This window comes from Scomber scombrus, chromosome 1 (assembly GCF_963691925.1).
Source record: "Scomber scombrus chromosome 1, fScoSco1.1, whole genome shotgun sequence".
Classification (NCBI taxonomy): Eukaryota; Metazoa; Chordata; class Actinopteri; order Scombriformes; family Scombridae; genus Scomber; species Scomber scombrus.
The window spans coordinates 36,199,212-36,222,018 of NC_084970.1; the positions used below are offsets into that span (position 1 = coordinate 36,199,212).

The 22,807-nt window shown below is 39.3% G+C and overlaps 1 protein-coding gene and 1 long non-coding RNA gene across 2 annotated transcripts; both read right to left on the reverse strand.

Moving 5' to 3' along the window:
- Nucleotides 1-316: 316 nt before the first annotated feature.
- LOC133987828 (uncharacterized) lies at nucleotides 317-5,162 on the reverse strand. The gene is made up of 3 exons (XR_009925589.1): nucleotides 5,121-5,162; nucleotides 4,975-5,026; nucleotides 317-464 (listed from the first exon to the last, which is right to left on the reverse strand). It is a non-coding gene; the product is annotated as an uncharacterized LOC133987828 (long non-coding RNA).
- Nucleotides 5,163-5,174: 12 nt separating this feature from the next.
- LOC133997490 (serine/threonine-protein kinase Nek1-like) lies at nucleotides 5,175-7,088 on the reverse strand (the record flags this gene model as incomplete). Its single annotated transcript, XM_062437128.1, has 8 exons — nucleotides 6,935-7,088; nucleotides 6,743-6,839; nucleotides 6,524-6,621; nucleotides 6,186-6,269; nucleotides 6,012-6,079; nucleotides 5,822-5,908; nucleotides 5,505-5,559; nucleotides 5,175-5,315 (listed from the first exon to the last, which is right to left on the reverse strand). Coding segments are annotated over exons 1-8 (750 nt in total), but the record flags the coding sequence as incomplete, so codon positions are not given.
- Nucleotides 7,089-22,807: the final 15,719 nt, after the last annotated feature.

The window sequence follows — 22,807 nt, forward strand, 5'->3', positions numbered from 1 at the left end:
CAAAGTATCATAGATAGATAGATCTATCTATATACTTTATTGAGCTTGGGATCAATAAAGTATATCAATCAATCTATCTATCTATCTATCTATCTATCTATCTATCTATCTATCTATCTATCTATCTATCTATCTATCTATCTATCTATCTATCTATCTCAAGGCTGTAATTGTTTTTTGCAAAATTAGTTTTAATAGTATCTATCAAACCCCACCTTTGCCAAATAGTTTAGCTTTTTCCTGTTCTTTACATCATCATCATCATCATTTGATACTTGTGTACAGTTTTCTGCATTCTGCGTTGTTTTTAAAGAGTTTCCTGAGAAAGCACCATGGTATTTTCTCCAGTGATTCAACAGTTTCATCATAAATACTGTTTTTGTTGATTTCCAAGAGAGAGCGAAGAGTGAGCTTGTTGGGATAAAATTTCTCCAGTCCAAGTTTGGAGAGGAAGTTGAAAAGGGCTGGGGAAGAGAAACGAAACATAACTTTAAAAACCATCAACTCTTTTGTGTGTGTGAGAGAGAGAGAGAGATGCATACCAGGACACATTTACTTTGGCTTTTCCACCTGTTTTTCAAATGCAGAGGTGAAGCATTTTGGCTGAAACATATTTATAAAACAGTCATAGCAGACTGAAACTGCTGTTCTGCAAGTTATTCGTGAGTGTTTACATTTTGTTATCTTTCTCCTCATCACATATGCATTTCAGGCAAGATTGTGCAAATAACAGGAGACGTTGACAGATGTCGATTATGTTCTCTGCTGGATTTAAGGTCATGGAATATGTATGACTGTCAGTTTTGTGGGTAAATTTCTCACCTCTGAATATCCAGCATAAACACAACACACATATTTAATGAAATATAGACTTGTATATCTAAAAAGAGATTATTACAAACATAAAATAAGCACTAAGGCTTTTATTGATAAACAGTCTTTTTTGTTCAACAGGCTACACTACACTACAGTTTGCAGCTAAACCTGAGACATTGGGCCAGATGCAAGAATATGTTCGTATTTTTCTTCTTAAATCTGTCGTACTTTTTTCGGGAGGTGGAATTTACGAGTGTGCCACGTCGGATTCACCAAACACTCGTATCACCAGGAAACAGTCGTAAATGACCTTCGTAAACATGATGAATCCCACCTGTTCTAAATGAACGCGCGTTCCCGAGAATAGTAAATTAACATGAATGGCGCCCCCAAAATACCACGCGCGCACCGTCACAGAAATAAAAAACAAAAATGACTGAACATGAATTATACCAGGGGACGTCATCAGCCAGGGAGTTAAACTTACTTCGATCAGCAATATTTCAATTAAATGAATAACAGTTATTAATAAATAGTCAGTTTATAGAAAAGTAACTTTGGAAAAGTAACTGTGGACAAGTCGCTTTTTAGTTTCGGCCGCTAATATTTATATTGTAAGCTTGCATTATATCATAGTTTCAATTGTCAATTCAAATGACTGATATATCTACCTAAATTGTTAAATAGCCTACTTCTTTATACTAAATAGCCTAATAATTTTACAAACAGAGTAATGTCATCATGATTATGGATTCAGAAATGCAATTTAATGAACAGGACATAAAGTGGGGAGTATTTGATACACTGCCGATTTTGCAGGTTTTCCCACTTACAAAGCATGTAGAGGTCTGTAATTTTTATCATAGGTACACTTCAACTGTGAGAGACGGAATCTAAAACAAAAACCCAGAAAATCACATTGTATGTAATTTAATTTAATAATTAATTTGCATTTTATTGCATGACATAAGTATTTGATCACCTAGCAACCAGTAAGAATTCCGGCTCTCACAGACCTGTTAGTTTTTCTTTAAGAAGCCCTCCTGTTCTCCACTCATTAGCTGTATTAACTGCACCTGTTTGAACTTCTTACCTGTATAAAAGACACCTGTCCACACACTCAATCAAACAGAGTCCAACCTCTCCACAATGGCCAAGACCAGAGAGCTGTGTAAGGACATCAGGGATACAATTGTAGACCTGCACAAGGCTGGGATGGGCTACAGGACAATAGGCAAGCAGCTTGGTGAGAAGGCAACAACTGCGCAATTATTAGAAAATGGAAGAAGTTCAAGATGACAGTCAATCTCCCTCGGTCTGGGGCTCCATGCAAGATTTCACCTCGTGGGGCATCAATGATCATGAGGAAGGTGAGGGATCAGCCCAGAACTACACGGCAGGACCTGGTCAATGACCTGAAGAGAGCTGGGACCACAGTCTCAAAGAAAACCATTAGTAACACACTACACCATCATGGATTAAAATCCTGCAGCGCACGCAAGGTCCCCCTGCTCAAGCCAGCGCATGTCCAGGCCTGTCTGAAGTTTGCCAATGACCATCTGGATGATCCAGAGGAGGAATAGGAGAAGGTCATGTGGTCTAATGAGACAAAAATAGAGCTTTTTGGTCTAAACTCCACTCCCCGTGTTTGGAGGAATAAGAAGGATGAGTACAACCCCAAGAACACCATCCCAACCGTGAAGCATGGAGGTGGAAACATAATTCTTTGGGGATGCTTTTCTGCAAGGGGACCAGGACGACTGCACCGTATTGAGGGGAGGATGGATGGGGCCATGTATCGCGAGATCTTGGCCAACAACCTCCTTCCCTCAGTAAGAACATTGAAGATGGGTCCTGGCTGGGTCTTCCAGCATGACAACGACCCGCAACACACCGCCCGGGCAACTAAGGAGGGGATCAGTAAGAAGCATCTCAAGGTCCTGAAGTGGCCTAGCCAGTCTCCAGACCTGAACCCAGTAGAAAACCTTTGGAGGAAGCTGAAAGTCCGTATTGCCCAGCGACAGCCCCGAAACCTCAAGGATCTGGAGAAGATCTGTATGGAGGAGTGGGCCAAAATCCCTGCTGCAGTGTGTGCAAACCTGGTCAAGAACTACAGAAAACGTCTGATCTCTGTAATTGCAAACAAAGGTTTCTGTACCAAATATTAAGTTCTGTTTTTCTGATGTATCAAATACTTATGTCATGCAATAGAATGCAAATTAATTACTTAAAAATCATACAATGTGATTTTCTGGATTTCTGTTTTAGATTCAGTCACTCACAGTTGAAGAGTACCTACGATAAAAATTACAGACCTGTACATGCTTTGTTAGTGGGAAAACTATGGGCTGAAATATGTGCCACCAGAAACTGAATTTGAATCATTTATATTTGAATTTGAATTGCTTAACTTGAATAATTGCATTAAATTCAGTTCTCACAATTCAAATTCAATTTTCTGTGACAAACATCCGGGTAGTTGAGGCAGGCTGAGCAATCGAGTGCAGATACACAGGACGCCTCTTCAGAACCATCAGCGTGTTGGCCGCAGCTGTCAGTTTAAGGAGAGCTAAATGAAATAAATACAACCTAACAACAAATAGCCTAAATCATTTAGATAATTCATAACTGTTATACAGTGATATTTCTGCCACTTTCCCACAAGTGAGAGAGATATCACCAGGATTTTCAAAGTAAACACACCGTGTTTGAGACGGAGACTGAGCTGCTGCTGCTTATAAGTTATTGTTATACATTTAAATGACTATAGGTCATACTTCTGGCAACTTAAATTGAATTGTATTTATAAACGTCTGATAACAACCTAAACGACGTGACACAAGGAATTCTTAAACAGGCCAACAGCCTCAATGACTACTGAAAATTAAAGACCTAGCCATGTTTTGTGTGCTGTGTTCAGAAGACTCCCCTCCAACTGACACATTACAATTTAAATTGATGACCTATTCAGTTCATTACAGGACAATTTCAAAAAGCTGACTGGGTTAATGCCTTTCGGCTCGGTCCCTAATGATTCAAATTTAGTTTCTGGTGGCACATATTTCAGCCCATAGAAAACCTGCAAAATCTGCAGTGTATCAAATACTTGTTCTCCCCACTGTAGTATACACTTGCTCATTGCCTACATCCCCTGTAGTTCACACCCATTACTCAGAGGTCTCTAAAATACTGACAATATAATATACGCTCAGCCTCAGGAAAGATGTGAGTTTCCCCAAAAGACATGATATCGTTGGCACACTGCCATTAAACAATTAGACAGTAACAGTCATGTTTTATTGCTTTGGGGGACTGCAGGTTGGTTGTGTGTGACAGGTACGGCAGGTGTGCATCACTCGTACATTTTGTTCGTACCTCAGAGAAAATCCAAAATACGAGAAAATTGGTGAATGCGGCAAATCCTCGTAAATCACTCGTACGCATGGTTTAAGAACAAATCTGTGCATACGAGTGGTTCTTGCATCTGGCCCATTGAGACTCAAGTGGATGTTTGGCTTCATTTAGCTCAGTATTAACATCCATATCAACACCATCTTCACCTCCACCTTCTCCATTCTAAACTGATGCTCCATCTCTCACTGCTTTCCACATGTTGCATTGTTTATTTTTTTAAGAATGTCAAGACAAACTTTGATTTGTCACTTCTTCTCCTTTTTGTTTCCTGTGAACATGTTTATTTGGTCTGAATGTAATAATTAGAATATACTAAAGATAATAATATAATAATTGTAAAGAGTTAATATTTTGAGTTGACCTCTTCATTGCACCTGTCATTGTTTACAGTTGGATTGTGAACTGGAACCAATTTGTTTCTTTTTTTACACAAATTGAACATTTCCCCACACAACGTACAAACATCCATATTTTCTGTAGGTGATTTAGGTCCAGACAACAGTCCAATTAGCATTTTGCTAAAGCAAATTGAGCAATTTGTTTCTTTTATAACAGCAGTTTAAGATTCAGGCAACATTTCAGCCAATCAGTTCCAACTCTTTCACTTCCCACAAGCACTATTTACAGTAAACCAGAAACATGAAAAGAAATCAGAATTATTCTGAAATCAACATCTTGTCTCTTGCCAACAGATTCTGTATTCATATGCAGACGTCTGTTTATAGAGATGAATAGTTTGCTTACCTGCTGACCCCAGTATCTTTCTCTCTTCAGGGCCAAATTCCTGAGCAATGATCTAGAATGAGTAGAGGACAAATATTTTGTAACTGAACACAGTCTGTTTTATGTAAATTCAGACTTTATCTGAGACAACTAACTGTGTTCTCCACCTGTGGTGTGAGGAACTTCTGTATCCTGCAGCAGAGGAAAGGTCTGTACAGTATGCTGCTGACTGAGGGTCTCTGTGTGGGGTCACAATTCAACAGCTGAGCCAAGAGAGAGCGCAGTTCTTGGGAGTAGTGCTCAGACACTGGAGAGTATGAACCACTGACGATCTTCAGACATAGTTCCTCTATAATACCAGCCTTAAACTGAGAGGAAAAACATTTAGTACACAGTTATAACATGAGGAAAGGAAAGATGACCCATTGTTGTGTGTTAGCCAAATATAAAGAGAAGAGATCTAAATCATTATTTGGGAGAACATTGCAATGCTGTGTTAGATACATTAAATCTACATGAATTAGTAAACAGCTCACACATAGAATACTTACTGCAGGCTTTAGAGAGCACATTTCATACAGGACACAACCTACGGCCCAAATATCACTGCAGAGGGAGAGAAAGTCAGAGCAGAGAGCAGACAAACAGCCTGAGGTCAGTTATGAAGGCAGCTTTATATTTATTCAATAAGTCACTTTAAGATGGAGAAAAAAGGACTTCAATGCTGAGAAAACCATAAAGTGGACATTGAGATTGATTGTTATTTAAAAAACACAACATATAAGGCTTTACTCCCACTAGATTACTATGTTAACAGCAGGTCTACTAATTTATCCTCAAATGAGAAACAAAAGCATAATGTTTGTACCTTTTGTTGTCGTATGGTTTGTTCTCACAGATCTCTGGTGATAGATAAAGTGGTGTTCCTATGCATGTTGTTGCCAGTTCTCCAGTGCTGGAAATGATGAGAGAATAGTAAGTAGGCTGTATTATTATTTACTATTTCCATTTTAATCTTGGCTCTATAGAGATCTGCAGTCAGATGACATTTTACAAACCTGTTCAGCACTCTTGCAATTCCAAACTCCCCAAGCTGTACAGTCCCATCTTTAGTCAAAAATATGTTCTGTGTAGAAATCATAAAAGACATAATATCATTATCATGAGGCTTTACAATACAAATAAAAAACAAGCATCACTGAGATAAGATCATGTGATGTATGAAGTAATACCTGTGGTTTTATGTCCCTGTGGATGATGTTTCTATCATGGATGTGTTTTAGTGCCAAACAAATCTGCACAAACCAGTCCAGGATCTAAGAAAGACAGGAATGTAAAGTTTAAAAGTATCAACTTGAACTATAAACATCATTTGTAATTCTAATGACCAAAAAAGCCAGGAATATAAAAACATTAAACAAGTCCAAATACATTTTTTTTAAATGATACAGCAAAATGAAATAGAAAGTGTTACATGATGAATTGTATCCACATGTTGTAAAGTTTCATCCTAAAGATTAACAGACAGATCCTAAACATTCATTATTATCTCAAAGACACAATAGCTTACTTGCTCTTCTGACAAAAGTTTTCCTTCCTGAGATTTGATCTTCTTGGAGAGGTCTCCACCTTCACAGTAGTCCATCACAATATACAGACAGCCTTTGTCTACAAGATTTTATACAGCATAAGGAACATGCTTTCATACACATATACATCAGGATATTTTTGCAGTAGATGACCTTTGTGATACGTTAAGGTGACAGCTAAGATCTTGGATCATTTCTACCTTCAAAAGATTTCTTATACTGGACAATGTTGGGATGACTCAGGTTGGAAAGGACTTCAACTTCTTGTTGAGCTTTCTGCTTCTCTTCAGTAAATATCTGCCAAAGTGAAAGAGACAGATAATATTAAAGAGTAGTAAAGGAGAGCTCATATGAACACTGAAACTGTGAAACATTATACATATGGTGCTTACTCTAGATATGCCATGTATCTCCTTAATGACATATTGGTGTCCATCCTCTTTGGATTTGACAAGGATGGTTGTTCCAAATGTACCTTGCCCAATTTTCTTCACCGTTTCATACTTATCCATGTTAGTGGAATGACTGTCACCTCATGTTTGTTCTGCAGAGACACAGATAGCTGATTACAGACAAATGTACTGAATTTAACTACAGTACATAACAAACTCTGAGTTACATTTTTAAAGCTGCACTAATCAATGTTACAGTGATATGATTCACTGTTTTGACAATGTATCTCATCACTCTGTGCCATGTGAAAAAGGTCACTTATCATACAAAGAACATATTAATGCTTCTTGGGATGTTCTGTTATTTTTACACAGTTATGGTGTATTTATTAAACATGGTAAAAAGTCCAAATCTTGAGGGGAATGTACTATATCTCCAAATGTTTCCAGGCTTTGGACATGAAATATTTATTATCAAAATGAAGCTGTTATGTATATGACCAGCATCCCTCCATCAGGTCATGGATGAAGAAGCTTGTAAAGATAACTTTGTTATCCCCTTTCTCTCTAAGATCCTCGAGAAAGCAGTTGCTAATCAGCTGTGTAACTTTCTAAATAATAACAGCTTATTTGAGGATTTTCAGTCTGGATTTAGAGCTCATCATAGTACAGAAACTGCACTGGTAAAAGTTACAAATGACCTCTTAACTTCATCAGATAATGGACTTCTCTCTGTCCTCGTCCTGTTAGATCTTAGTGCTGCATTCGATACTATTGATCATCAAATCCTGTTACAGAGACTTGAATATTTAATTGGTATTAAAGGAACAGCATTAAACTGGTTTAAATCCTATCTGTCAGATAGATTTCAGTTTGTAAATGTTAATGATAAATCGTCCATGCAAACAAAAGTAAAACACGGTGTTCCTCAGGGTTCAGTGCTTGGACCAATACTATTCTCCTTATATATGCTTCCTTTAGGAAATATTATTCGGAAACACTCAATAAATTTTCATTGTTATGCAGATGACACTCAATTATATCTATCAATAAAGCCTAATGAAATCAACCAGTTAACTAAACTACAAACATGTATTAAGGACATAAAGACCTGGATGACCTGTAACTTCCTGCTGTTAAACTCAGAAAAAACTGAAGTTATTGTGCTTGGCCCTAAACACCTTAGAAACACATTATCCAATGATATAACTACTCTGGATGGCATTACTTTGGCCTCCAGTACTACTGTAAGGAACCTAGGAGTAATATTTGATCAGGATCTGTCCTTTAATTCCCACATAAAACAAATTTCAAGGTCTGCCTATTTTCATCTGCGTAACATTTCAAAAATCAGACATATTCTGTCTCAAAATGATGCTGAAAAACTAATCCATGCATTTGTTACTTCAAGGCTGGATTATTGTAATTCATTATAATCAGGCTGTCCTAATAAATCTTTAAAGACTCTCCAACTGGTCCAGAATGCAGCTGCACGCGTTCTGACAAAAACTACAAAGAGAGATCACATTACTCCTATTTTAGCTTCACTGCATTGGCTTCCCGTAAAATCAAGAATCAGTCTGTGACAAATCTCAGTTGTGAGGCCCAGTGATAATAAATCATACTAGGTAAGGCTAACCCACCCTTTCTTATGGGAGATTGCAGCTTTTGTAAATTCAACCTAGGGCGCTTATTTTTCCAGACAAATCTACGAATTGTATTAATTTAAACAATTTTAATGGAATACTGGTAGATAACATCTGAATTGGATACAATAAGCGTGGCAAAACATTCATTTTAATAATTGCAATCCGGCCTAGTAAAGACACTGGTAAATTCATCCATCTTTGAAGATCTGATTTGATTTTAGTAACTATAGGTAAAAAATTAAATTTAGTTAAATCAGAGAGCTTTGGCGGGAAAAAGATATTTAAACCCATTGTAAGTTACCTTAAAAGGCAGGTATTCAGCAACACCCCTATTACTGCTTTCCCCTACAGGAAAGGCCAAAAATGTAATCATAATTTATCCTATATCCGGAAAAAGTACTAAATTCATCAATTATCTTAATTAAAGCTGGTATAGATTTATATGGATCCTTCATAAATAGAAGAACATCATCTGCGTATAATGCAATTTTATGTGTTCTAACATTTGTTTGAATGCCCTTCACCTGGTCACTTGCTCTCACAGTTTCAGCTAAAGGTTCTATCATCAAAGCAAAAAGTAAAGGGGACAGGGGACAGCCTTGTTTTGTGCCTCTCTCTAGGGAAAATATCTGGGAAGTCAAACCATTAACAGATACAGCAGCTTGTGGAGACGCATAAAGCAATTTGACCCAATCAATAAAAGTATCACCAAAAGAAAATTCATTAAGAGTTCTGAATAAATAATTCCATTCTACTCTATCAAATGCTTTTTCAGCATCTAGTGTAAGTATTACTGCATTATTCTTGTTATATCTAACATACTGCATGATACCTAGAAGTCGTCGTATATTTGAATATGAATGGCGATTTCGAACAAAACCAGTTTGATCTGTTGCCACTAACTTAGGCAATACTGAGTTAAGACGTGTGTATATTTTGAATTGATAAAGGTCTATATGAGGAAGGAATCTCCAGTTCTTTCTGTTCTTTCGGTATTACCTTAATAGTGGTCAACTGTATTGTTTTAGGTAGTTTCCTAGCCTGAAAAGAGTGATGGAACATATTTGTTAATACAGGTACAAAAATGTATTTAAAAGTCTTATATACTTCAGATGGGAGGCCATCTGGACCACATGCCTTCCCATTTTTTAAGTTAGTAATAGCTCTTTCAACTTCTTCAGATGTAATTTCAGCATCAAGCAGATTCCTATCAACATCACTAACCTTAGGTAATTTAAGTTTTTGAAAGAGAATATTCATCCCCTCCTCTTTTCCTAAATTTTCTGATTTATATTGTGAACAAGAAAATATCTTTAAAGACATTTGAAATCTCAGAAGACTATACTAATTTACCATTTGTGATTATATATAATTTTGGTATTTATGGTTGTTATTTCCATAAATACCAAAATGATCTATTTATAAAACATGTATCTGGGTCAATGACGTATAAGGATATATTTAAAAATAATAAATATGGGAATATCTATTGCAGTAATTCAAACATTAAGAAAGGTTGAGTTCACATAAATACATATGAAAATAGTAAATTAGGTGTTTTATGTGTTTTTCCATCTCGATAAATTAGAACTGACCTTAAAAAAGTCATGTGGTGCGACCATGATCTATCTTAAAATAAATGAATTTAAGTGTTTCGAAACAAATTATTTGCATGTCCTTTAAGTTTTAGTAAATAATAATCTAATATTTATGTTCTATAATGTCACAGTTGCCTTCTGAAATATATGCCAGACTTATTTTCCTGTAAATTGCTTAAAAATGATTGAAAAAATTTAAAAATACAATTCAGTTAAGCATACTGTATTAGTGATTAATATTAAAAGTGATATTTTACTCTGAATTTAATACAGTTATTGGTTTTATTGGTCGCACCACATGATATTTTGTCACTTTAAATAACAGAAAAATTACTAATAACTTGGGGTTTTTGAAAAGTTAAAGTTATTAGATATAAAGGAAAGGTACTACATATATATGGTATTTTTTTTTAAATCAATGTAAACCTTTTTTCTAACTGAAAAAAATGCAGTTAGACTGAAAATGTAGGCGTCACGTCATTGACCCATCTATATGGTGTTGGAGAGGGGAACCTTTACAGTGCTGCATACTGCATATTATGATATTTCTTACTTAAAAAGTAGAACTGAAGTAACTTTCATTAAAATATGATTGGTTAAAACATTTTCAAAATGACTTTCAGTTAAATAAAAGATTATTTTTTATTTTTCCTCTCATATATTTCATCATTGAAGTTCTTAAGAATAGTGTTAAAATCTTGTCTCATCCTATATCGTGTATCGTCTCATGTCGTGAGCTGAGTGTATCGTCACACCACTGATAAATATATTTTAAAAAATATTTAAAAGTAGCTTGAAAGCAGTGTTGCACAAGTTGTCCCATTATTGCACATTGAGTTAGGTTGTAATAAGATGATTCTCAGTACAGTTCATGACTCAGTGGTGGGACAGTGTGTTTGTTCAGTTCAGTGATGGTTCTTGGATAAAATCTGTCCTTCAGTCTGGAGATGTGCGCTTTGAGTGCTCTGTAGCGCCTCCCAGAGGCTAACAGAGAGAACAGGTGATGATGGGTTGTTAGCTCTGTGGAGGCAGCCGGTCCTAAAGATGTCCTCCAGAGAGGGCAGGGTGAGTCCAATTACATTTATTTTTTCTCAAATTTCATTAAAAGTTTGGAGTGAGATTACATCTGTTAGGGAGCGACTTGACATTCTGTGTGTTTTGGCCCCTCAGCCCCAACCAGTTCTCCCAATTATTATTGCTACTAAAAAAACAGTTTAATTTTACACACAAAATAAAAGACTAATTCAGCTAAATAAAATAAATTGTTTTATCTATGCATTTAAAAAACAAAACAAATGGATCAATAAGAAAAAAAGCCATATGGCCCCAAATGAGTCTCTTAACCTTCACACACTGTTCATATTCAGACTCTTCACAGTATCCTGGTATAATTAGTCTCTAACAGACATGAATACCTCATCATCAGTCACATATATACAGTTTAATCCTTAATGAAGCTTTCAGAGAGCAGACAGTTTATCCTTCGGTTTTTACACTTTGTGTTTATGGAGAAAAACATGAATTGTATTAAATATGAAGAATGTATCAGTATTTTTTTTAAATGTTTGAATAAATATGGGTCAAACATGTTTCAGCTACACACAAATGTTTTTGAGAAGTTGAAAAATTTAGTTGTAAGTAAAAAATTGTTTTGGGTGTTTTTATAGTTCTCAAATATATGTGCGCATCTCCGCTGTTGAGTTCAATGGTGTGTTGTGGTTGTTTTCAGATTTTGATGCCTTGATGACAGAGGTTTTACTTTATAAGCAGTTGTTTGGGTAGATAAAGGCTACACAGACTCGGTATGAGAAGGTGCTTACACATTTACCAAAAAATAAATACATTTAATAAAACCTGATTTTCCGAAATTACCCAACAACAAAAAATACTATGTTCTGATTGGCTGGTAGGTCGCTGACTTGGGACAGCTACAGTATGAACTCCCCGCTGTTTCTGTATATTATTAATGTCTGTGCGGTGAACTTTATCACGTCTCAGTGTGAGAAATGTCAGGTGAGGCGTGTGAGCTGCTTTAAATGCGTGAGACTTCAAAGCTTTGTGCTTCATATATCCTGTAAATATACATTTAACTTTCTGAATCAAGCAATCTCTGAAAGTTACTTACATGTTCTTGTTCCTGATCAGTCTGGTTTTCTTCTCTGCAGCTTCAGTTTTCTCTCACACTGCTGTCTTTGGTGCTGTTCATCAACTTTAAGTTCCTCTTTCTTTATCTTTATAACAACATGGCGACATAATATTCTCTCTCTCTCTCTATCTCTCTGTCTCCCCCCCCCCCCCCCCCCCCCCCCGGGTTGCTGAACGTTCAAAACTGCACATAAACAGAGGCTGAGGTAAAGTGGAAGGTTGCACATTTGTCATTTCTCAGCCTGCAACAGTCTGCTCTGTGACCACATCTTCTTTTTGTGTTCCTCTCAACTCCTCTGCAGAGTGTCAAGCCCCAGTTCATCACGGTCACCAACCCCAGTTTAGACTTCCCTTTGTACACAGATGAGAACGTTGATTTTCTATTACGTGGTCGACTCATGCTTTCACATTCACTTTTCTACTGTCTACAGTCTTCAACCTAAAGGAAGATGGTCTTTATTCATTATGCACACCAAGATCATACATTTTCAGTTTTTGTTGTATTAATAAAGATAATATAAACTGTAATACTCAGTTGTGTAAAGTGGAAAAAACTGATAAAACTCCAGTGAACCAACTTTAATCAATAATTTAAAATAAAAAGAATATTATAATTCAGATTAGTCAATATAATTTAATTCATCAAGTGAATGTTAACAGAAAACAACACTAACCCACACTATGCAGACATGTATTTATAAAAACAAGTTTGATGCCAAAGTATTTATATGTCAATTATAACTTTGAAATTGTAACTAAAATATGCATACAACTCTTCATCTGTTGTGTACAGAATGTCTTCTTCTCAATGAGTAATGAGTGTAAGTGCTTTGCAACCGACAGCAGAATGGAAATATAAGTTACAATATTTTCTATCTTCATTAACAAAGATAACACAATTGTTCTCTGTAATGTCATTTCTTCTTGCTGCTGTTCAGTTCTCAGTTGTTTTTCCTTCAACAGAAAGTGAAGGAAACAATATATTAATGGCTCTTTTTACTTTGTGATCATTCACATATCTGAATATATGGAGCCAGATTCTATTTCAATGTGACGAACTCTGCTGATAGCCAGCACTCTGTATATGAACTGATGGATGATGCAGTAATCAGAGCTCCTGGTGATACCTGGACCTTGTGCTCCCAGTGTATACAGCTTGGCTCTGGTGCTCATAATCTCTCTCTGCATGCATCCTTTCTTCCACTTACTTTATCCACCCTATAACACCCACACACATCACGCATGCTAACTTAACACTATTGACCTCACTGACATTCACATGCTTCAGTGTGTCCTTACTGGTAGGGCTCAAGAACCATATACGGTGTTAAGGGCTGCTGACTGTGAGTTGGTCCTGCAGTCTTACCACCAGAAGTTCAGATGCTGCATAAATATGATAATCACACTAAAGTTACATTTTCTCCTGAATTGCTGTTCCCAGTGGCGTGCACATACTTTTTGAAGGGCAGGGGCGAAAAGAAAAAAAGGGCACATACAGCACGTTCTCGCCACTGAAAAGGGCACTAAGTTCTGCGTGTTTTTAGGACACTTTAGACATGTTTATATGTTAAATAAATGGCACATTATATAGCCTTAAAACAGACTAACTAGACAGACTACTCAAGTTAGTTTGTAGTTAGGATCAGCGTCCATGAGAACTGTTTAGATTCAACGTTGGACTGTGAAGAACACATAGAGACATGGATGTATGAAGGAAATAATTCCCTAGTGGGTTTGGGAACATTTTCATAATTTTCAATCAAGTAGATGCCATTTCCTGTATTCTTGTGCATTTTAACACCATATTAGCACCAGATAATCCAAACTGGTTCTGTGAGATATAATTCTGGCTCAATATAGATCAAAAAAGGTCCCAACATAAAAGTCATTGTAATGTTTCATAGTATTTCTTGGTCCTAATAGTCTTCTGGTGGTTATAGTGTTTTTTCCACCCAAGAGGGCTCTGTGATAAAAACACACAGCACACAATACACATTTAAAATATTTATTTGACAGTTTAGTTTAGTTTAGTTTAGTTTAGACAGGGCAGTTTAGTGTGTTTTGGCTCCCAAGAGGGGAATTGAGCGGCGTTTTTCAACAGTTGGGGCGTGTGCACACCACTGGCTGTGCCATTTTAATCACTGGTGTTCCACAGCTAATGTTAGCTGTTCTGAGGGTCTTTGTGAGTTAATAGTGTTAGAGCAATTTAAAATCTCCCTCCCTCAGCACATTGTAACTTATGTGAGTGAACAGAAAGCAACCACAGTTCTGAAAGCATCTGAGCCAGCAAATTATTTTGTTTTAACTCAGAAGTGGTTTTGTGGACGTGTGCTCTGGGAGTGATGTGAGGCATCAGTGTGACAGCTATGATAACTCACATTATGGTAACATGTTTCAACAGCTGGTCCCAACTACCACATTTAAAGCCTCTCATGTTAAAGATGGTTGTGACAGAGTGTGTAATTATTGTCAGGGCACTGGCCACTGGAAGGATCAATATTTAGATTTCTAGAAATAAGCATAATTCTAATAATAAGTCTCACCTGCTCCAACTCCTGTCTTGTCTTGTTCCAGAGTTAAAGCCTGGATGTATTGATATGATTGGTTGGTAGATTTGAGCCCTTTACTGCTGATGCTGCAGTATCTTTAGTTGAGAGGAGTGTGTGCCTATTAAGCCTTTATGGGATACAGTGGTCAAACATTCTTTTTGGAATTGGTGTTGACTTTATCCACCTGTGTCAGAAACAGGAAATTTCATCTTGAGTAGGGGGATGGAGATGGGTCTGATATTGGTGCTCCAGCATAATATTGTGCTTGACTGTGGTCTAGTGCAAGGCATTGTTTCTGTTGGGGTGCACCCTACTCTGACAGTAGACGGTATGGTTATGACTCTGGGAAATTATCTGGATGCTGGAGCTTCATGGGCTAAGGGGTCACCTCCTTCTGTGATTAATCATGTGAATGATCCTGAGGCACAAGAAAGAGAGATAAGATAATGGTTCAAACCACACAGACATGTCACTGAGTTGCGGAGCAGGTGGACCCCAATGCAGACACACTGACAAAGTGTTGAAATGGTAATTTGGGTAAAAAAGTGATTTTCATGTTATGGGCATGTCATGAAAATGTACCGACTTGACATGATTTTACATCGTGCAAGCTAATGTTAGCATCACTTTCATGTTAATTGCGTGTAGTGACAATACACTGCTTGCAAATACGTTTTTTGAGTAAGTTATCCATAATGTGACTTCCTCCCTGGGCTTCATCCTCCCACATTACCGGTATAATTTAGTCGGCAGTAACGAGTAAAAGTGCCATGTGTGCATGTTGTCTTTCTGCTTATGTAAATTGAAACAGAAAAAAGTGTTATTTGGCCGTAATATGACAGTAACTTCACATTTTGGCATTATGTGTGACCACCGTGATTGATGAGACTGAGATTACTGAGTCAGTGGACACAGACTGGTCGTCCTGGCTGTCCAGGGGGGAAGGCTGTGTTCACTGTGCACAGGAAAAATTTGATATTGCTGCATATTAGCTGCTAAAGAACTTGCCATAAGCTGAAAGACAATCCAGGGAAACACCACCAGATTAATTAGTGGTTGTTCCATTTATTAAATTCATATTTACTGTTTGTTTACTGGCTGTCATATTTGAGCTACAATACCCTTTATCAGGGTTTGTGATTAGGCCTGTTGATAGTTGTCATATGTCGTACATCTATAGTGTCTTACAACACTCTCACGTTCATTCTTCAGTGTCAGTTGACACAGGAGCTGAAACTTTCGCACATGCTTTCTCAGAAATGTTTTGTTCTGATGGGTTGCTGAACGTTCACAACTGCACATAAACAGAGGCTGAGGTAAAGTGGAAGGTTGCACATTTGTCATTTCTCAGCCTGCAACAGTCTGCTCTGTGACCACATCTTCTTTTTGTGTTCCTCTCAACTCCTCTGCAGAGTGTCAAGCCCCAGTTCATCACGGTCATCAACCCCAGTTTAGACTTCCCTCTGTAGACAGATGAGAACGTTGATTTTCTATTACGTGGTCGACTCATGCTTTCACATTCACTTTTCTACTGTCTACAGTCTTTAACCTAAAGGAAGATGATCCTTTAGATGATCATTTTAATCACTGGTGTTTCACAAGTAATGTTAGCTGTTTTGAGGGACTTTGTGAGTTAGTATTGTTTAGAGCAATTTAAAAACTCCCTCCCTCAGCACATTGTAACTGTGAGTGAACAGAAAGCAAACACAGTTCAGCATCTGAGCCAGCAAATTATTTTATTTAAAGCCTCTCATGTTAAAGATGGTCGTGACAGAGTGTGTAATTATTGTCAGGGCACTGGAAGGATCAATATTTTGACTGTGGTCTAGTGCAAGGCATTGTTTCTGTTGGGGTGCACCCTACTTTGACAGTTGACGGTATGGTTATGACTCTGACTATGAAATTATCTGGATGCTGGAGCTTCATGGGCTAAGGGGTCACCTCCTTCTGTGATTAATCATGCTCCCAATGATCCTGAGGCACAAAAAAGAGAGGTTGCCGTCTGACCGGGAGGGGGGGGTCTTGTCAAAAGTAGGCTATAAGTCAGCCACGTGTAAACTAGCCTTGACAATAAAACATTACACCTATTGTAATAATTTCAGATAGCCTACTACTACCGCAAATTGTATTCTGTCACTTTCCTTCAATTTAAGGTATTCTCTGAACTATATAATATAGTAATTAGTTATTTAGTATACACTTTAGTAGTTTTATTCTCTGAACTATAGTCACCTGCAACTTCATTAGGAACACGTGCAATACAATATAATTTAATCCAATAAAACAGCTCTGCTATAAATTCTGCTTTTTTTTAAGTTCATACATTTTTAGTTTTTGTTGACATTTTAAAAAATTTGATAATTCTACTTTGTTTATTAATGAGGTTGTACTAAGTGGTGGTGGTGTACTCGGGTGCATTACATTGAATGATGTTCCTAATATTTTGCCCCTCTCATTGTATGTTAATGGAGTGGACAAAATATTAGGAACACCTTTCAATATAATGCATCCTAATACACCACCATCACTCAATAATAAACATAAAGCAGAATTTTCACCTTTTTGTCAAAAAAATGTATAAGCTTCATAAATGTAGAATTTATAGCAGAGCTGCTGTATTGGATTAAATTAGATTGCACAGGTTAAGCCATTGAGTCTATCTTATATAGTTAACTTATTCTCTGTACTATATTTTATAGTAATTACAAGTTATATAGTATTATACAGTTAAGTAGTGATATTCAGCTTCAGTAGCATCACGTGTTTGTTGTTTCTGCCTCACTCTTTCTCTTCCGGTCTGCTGAATGAGAAACATCTGAGTGACTTAAAATTGACGTTTTGTAGCTGATCAGCTGATAAAACGCGCAGCACCGCAGCATTTTACACATTGCGCAGCTAATATCACCTGTTTAGTTGGAGCCGTTCATATACTCTGAGCCGTTAGCCTGAAACGTGTTACTATAGTAACGTCACAGTTACTTGTCTGAGGATTAACGTTGATAATGTTGACATCACATGGCGCTGTTTGCATTAGTTTTTCTTTTCTAGTTTGTCGTTTTTTTCTGAGCAGGTTCTGCCTCAGATGATGTAGATTTATGTTTTAGCCAGCCGCCTGTGTTTGTTTCCTTAACTTAATATCACTGTTAGCTTGTCTGTGTTATGCTACACACCACCTACCGCCCTCCCCAGGCAGGTGCCTCCCCACCCCATCAGGGAGGCATCCGTGAACACCGACGTGTACGAGGTCACTCGTCCCAGCGGTGTCCCGGTCAACAAACGTTGTGGGGACCCCCAGTACCGCAGGTTGCCCTGCACTGTTTGGGGGACCTTCAGCAGCCGAAACTTCTGCCTCCTGAGGTCTAAGCATAGGCTGGCGAACCATCTCTGCAGGCGACGCATGTGAAGCAGTCCCAGTGGAACCACCGGGTGTCCGCTGCCATGTGCCCCAGCGCCTGCATAACCGTCAAGGCTGTAACACGTGGGCCCCGTTGCAGCTTCATGCGTCATGGATCCTCAAGGCAGCGTGACCCTCAAGGCAGCGTGACCCTCGAGGCAGCGTGATCCACTCGGTGCTTGCGAGGGGCTGCAGGTACCACCAGCGAGCAGCCAGCTGTCATCCCCTGGGTTGTGGAGCAGCTAATAACCTTGACTGCTCCGGTGTTCGACGGGGAGATAGCTCGCGTTAACCCGATCGTTTCACTACAGCGGTGCGGGTTAAGCGAACGAAAGAACAAATAGCCAATGTTACGGTTTGAGCGGGCGTTACGCGAGACAACCGTCTCATTGTTCGGGGACATAGCCCTGTCACACCGGCCTGAGCGATGGATGTATTCGCCGTCGTAACCACAGGCACAGCGTTGACAATCATCACTCAGCCCGTGAGCACGCTGCACCGGCCCGACCGAGGGAGTAACATGGTGTCGGCCAGAAACGTGTGAGGCTAACTGTGTGGTCGCTACAACCAGTGGGGAGCGATCATTTCTCATGCATCGCCACCGGTTGTAGCGCTCATATGGGGGAACAACGGCAGTCTTTACCCGGTTGGAAGAGACAACAGTGCTCCGCTCTGCCGAGTTTCTCACAACGGAGGAGACAGAGGGTGTGTTGTGTGAGTGTGCTTGTGTAACCGCGACCGAAGGGGCCCGTGTACGAGGCCCGCTGCGGGGGTGTAACAATGAAGCACACAATACCGGCAGCCCGTCTGACGGCGCAGTGAGGGCTACATCGGCCGGGGCCGCACAGGAAGCCGGGGGCATGGAGGATAAATCTCTTTTGGTGGAGTAACATGTTTTAATAAAAACATTTGAACATCCACAGAACAATAACACTCAGTGGCACAAGCAGAACATTTACACACAAAACCATGTGATCAATGAGGGAGGGTGGCGCGGCAGCCTGTCTGCGCCATCCCTCCTGTTAGTCATTTGGCCGGTCGCTGCACGCCCCAGGAGCCGGACAGTCTCGGCCTGGGCGTCTGTCTGCTGGTGCCGCGTACTGCTGGACGAGCCGCGCTGGGGTCCCACGGAGGGTGCTGCTGTGTAGCGCCCCGGTGGGGTTTGCAAAGGGGGTCGCCGTGGGGAAGCTTTGACGCTGGCGACGCTCTCTCCTCCTTGCCGTTGCGTTACGGCGGGGCAGTTTGTCCTCTGCCCCGCCGTAGAAGTTCCTCTCATTCCCTTCTGGGGAGGGCGGTGAGGCCTAGCCAAACGTGGCGTGAGCCGACGGTGGACAAGGAAATCACGCGACCAGCGGTAGTAAATTTTCAGTGGGCCATCGCGTGTATGCGATTGGAGGAAGGTTATACCCATAGAGTCCAGTAGAGGGCGAAGTCTGTGTGAGATATAACTACAGCCACAGCATGAGGGGACGCGCTCTGTTGTGGTCAACACACGGTCCAGTTTATTGTCATGTCATTTGATTAGTGAATGTTTAAAATAAATAAACATACATCTGTAATCTCTTTAGTCCAGGGGAAAATTTCTGTTCATGAAGAAAACATTTCCTGCCCTGACATAAGGCAGATGTGGCTGAATATGAACATAGCTGCTGGAATAGTGGAGGGGTGCTAACAGTTACAACCTTCTTTATATGGGCCTACATGCGTTGTCTACTTTGAAAACTTCATAAACTTATAGACAACACAGTGAGGATAATTCCACATTCAAGTAATTCCAAGTTCAGTGTGATGTGAAGAGTAGCTGATGATTTACGTAGAAAAAAGCCCTGTAGAGCAGAATACAGTTCTCCTGCAAACAATAACAGCTTTGGCAGAGGGAACAAGTTGGAAGAAGGAAGTGCGCTGTCTTATGGATGGAGGGAGTCAACGGAGCTTTGTTCTGGAGAAGCAGGTAAAGGCCCTAGGATTGCCTGTTGTGAGAAAAGAGACTTTAAAGCTACACACATTTGACTGTGACACACCAGTAACAGTTGAGCGCAATGTTGTGAAGTTAACTCTGCAAAACATCTGTGACAAAGAAAAAACACTTGAGATTGAAGCTGTTGAAAGGCCACAAGATAGCTCTGCCATCATGCAGGTTCCTGGAGAGCAAATCTGACAACAGTTAAAGAGAAGAGGACTGACATCAGCAGATGTCTCAGACAGTACTAATAAAGACCTGGAACTGTCAGTATTGATAGGTGCTGACTACTACTGGAGAATGGTTTCTGGCAGAGTTGAGAGACTGTCAGACCTCTTAGTTGCTATAGAAACCATGTTTGGCTGGACAGTACAAGGCCCAGTGTCCATGTTAAGCATGAGTGAAGCTTCATGCATGAAGATCTGCACTGAAGAGACTGTGCAGGTTTCAGACCAGCTGTGTGCATTCTGGGAAATAGAGTTCCTGGGCATATCCAGCAAAGGTGAGGAACGAGCAGAGGACAACTACAAGGAAGGGCAATATGACGTTGAGATGCCATGGCACCAAGATGCACCAGAACTTCCAGACAATCTGAGAATTGCCCAAAAGAGATTTGAAGGTCTGAAAAGAAAACTTAAGGTTGATGTGACTCTGTTTAAGAGGTACAATGATGTGATTGAGGACTATCTCCAACAGAGGATATGTGAAGATGTCCGAGAGACCCAGGTCACAGTTGGAGCTGAAAATAACTACTTACCTCACCATGCTGTGATAAGAGAGGACAAGGCAACGAGCAAGCTGAGAGTCGTTTTTGATGCCTCTGCACATGGGGACGACTGTCCATCTCTCAATGACTGTCTGCTCACAGGGCCGAACTTGAACCCAGACCTCCTCACCATCCTTGTCAGGTTCAGGTTGCATCCAATTGCATTCATGTCAGACATTACAAAGGCCTTCCTACAGATATCCATCACAGAAGAGGACAGAGATGTGTTGATGTTCCTGTGGCTCACTGGTCCCCCTGATGCTAAGGACACCAAGCTACGTGTACTCAGAAAAACTCGTGTGGTGTTTGGTGTGTCATCAAGTCCATTTTTGCTGGCAGCCACAATTAGGCATCATCTAGAGCAGTGGTCTCCAACCCTGCTCCTGGAGAGCTACTGACCTGCATGTTTTAGGTATCTCCTCACTCTAACTCGTTATCAAGCAGCTGAGGCTCGTCAAAGGGCTTGATAACGAGTTGATTATTAGAATCAGGTGTGTTAGAGTGAGGAGATACCTAAAACATGCAGGGCAGTAGCTCTCCAGGAGCAGGGTTGGAGACCACTGATCTAGAGAAATACCAAACAAGTCATCCACAAGTCAGCTAACACACTGACAACGAGTGCAAAGGACATCATGTCTGATGCAAGCATGATCCTCTGCAAGTGGACAACAAACTCACTCGAACTGAAGGCCAAGTGGCTCCAGAGTGACTTTGACTTCACCAAGGAAACGGAGACACACGGCTGTGTGTTAAAGGTGCTTGGCCTAGTGTGAAGGCCAGAGACTGATGATTTTGTTTTTAACATCCAACACCTTATGGACATTTTAAGGACAAAGAAATCACAAAGAGGAGTGTATTGCGCTCTTCAGCCAAGTTGTTCGATCCTATGGGATTTCTGACACCATTCACAATAAGAGTGAAATGTCTCTTTCAGGACATTTGGCAGAGGGGCATAGACTGGGACGAGGAGCTGCCAGATGATTTCTCCAAAAGGTGGCAACAATGGTGCGTAAAGTTGATTTATGTATATTTCATGATTTATATTAAGGATAAAATGTACCTTTAAGTTAAGGTAAAAACATTATTTAATTTAGGTTATAGCACTTTAAGACCACAAGGTGGCATTTGTGTTGTATGAGAGGTCAAAGTTGAGAACAAAAGAAGAAGTAGTTTAGACTAATAATAAGTAAGACGAGAAAGATGTAACGTTTACTGCCGTTTGTTAGTAAAAACCAAAACTACAACAACGATGTCCCGCTTCGTCTTTTAAGGAAGCTGCAGTTAATTCCCCACAGTGTCAGTCCATGCTGAGAGAGGAGCAGAGCTTTAGAATAAATAGTCATCTGTCTGTTTCCAAAGTTAAAATTATATTTGCAGGTTTTACTGGAAATGTCAGGCTGGATACCGATTTTTACTTTAACTCTCTTGTGTTGGCTCAACACTTATGACATTACAAAATGAAACAAGGGATGTCTTTTTAAATTGTGTTTTAATGTTCTACCTCAGCAGCTCAGGCTCTGATCAGAGCCTAAACAGAACTCTCTCTAAATGTTTTATTTCTTTCACCTCCTTTACTAGTTTCTTTGCCTCTAATTTGTGCCAATAATGAAGATTGAATATTAGGTTTCTTTTCATTGTCAGAGGGGTATTGCAACGTTCTCAACATGCAATGTATTATAAAACATAATGTCATAAACAAAATGACGTGGTTCTGAACTGATACATGTCAAAAATAACAAAAACACTTGTTCCCTGGTCTTTTATATAATACATATATTTGAAGGTAAGCAATTCCATTTTTATAGGATTGAT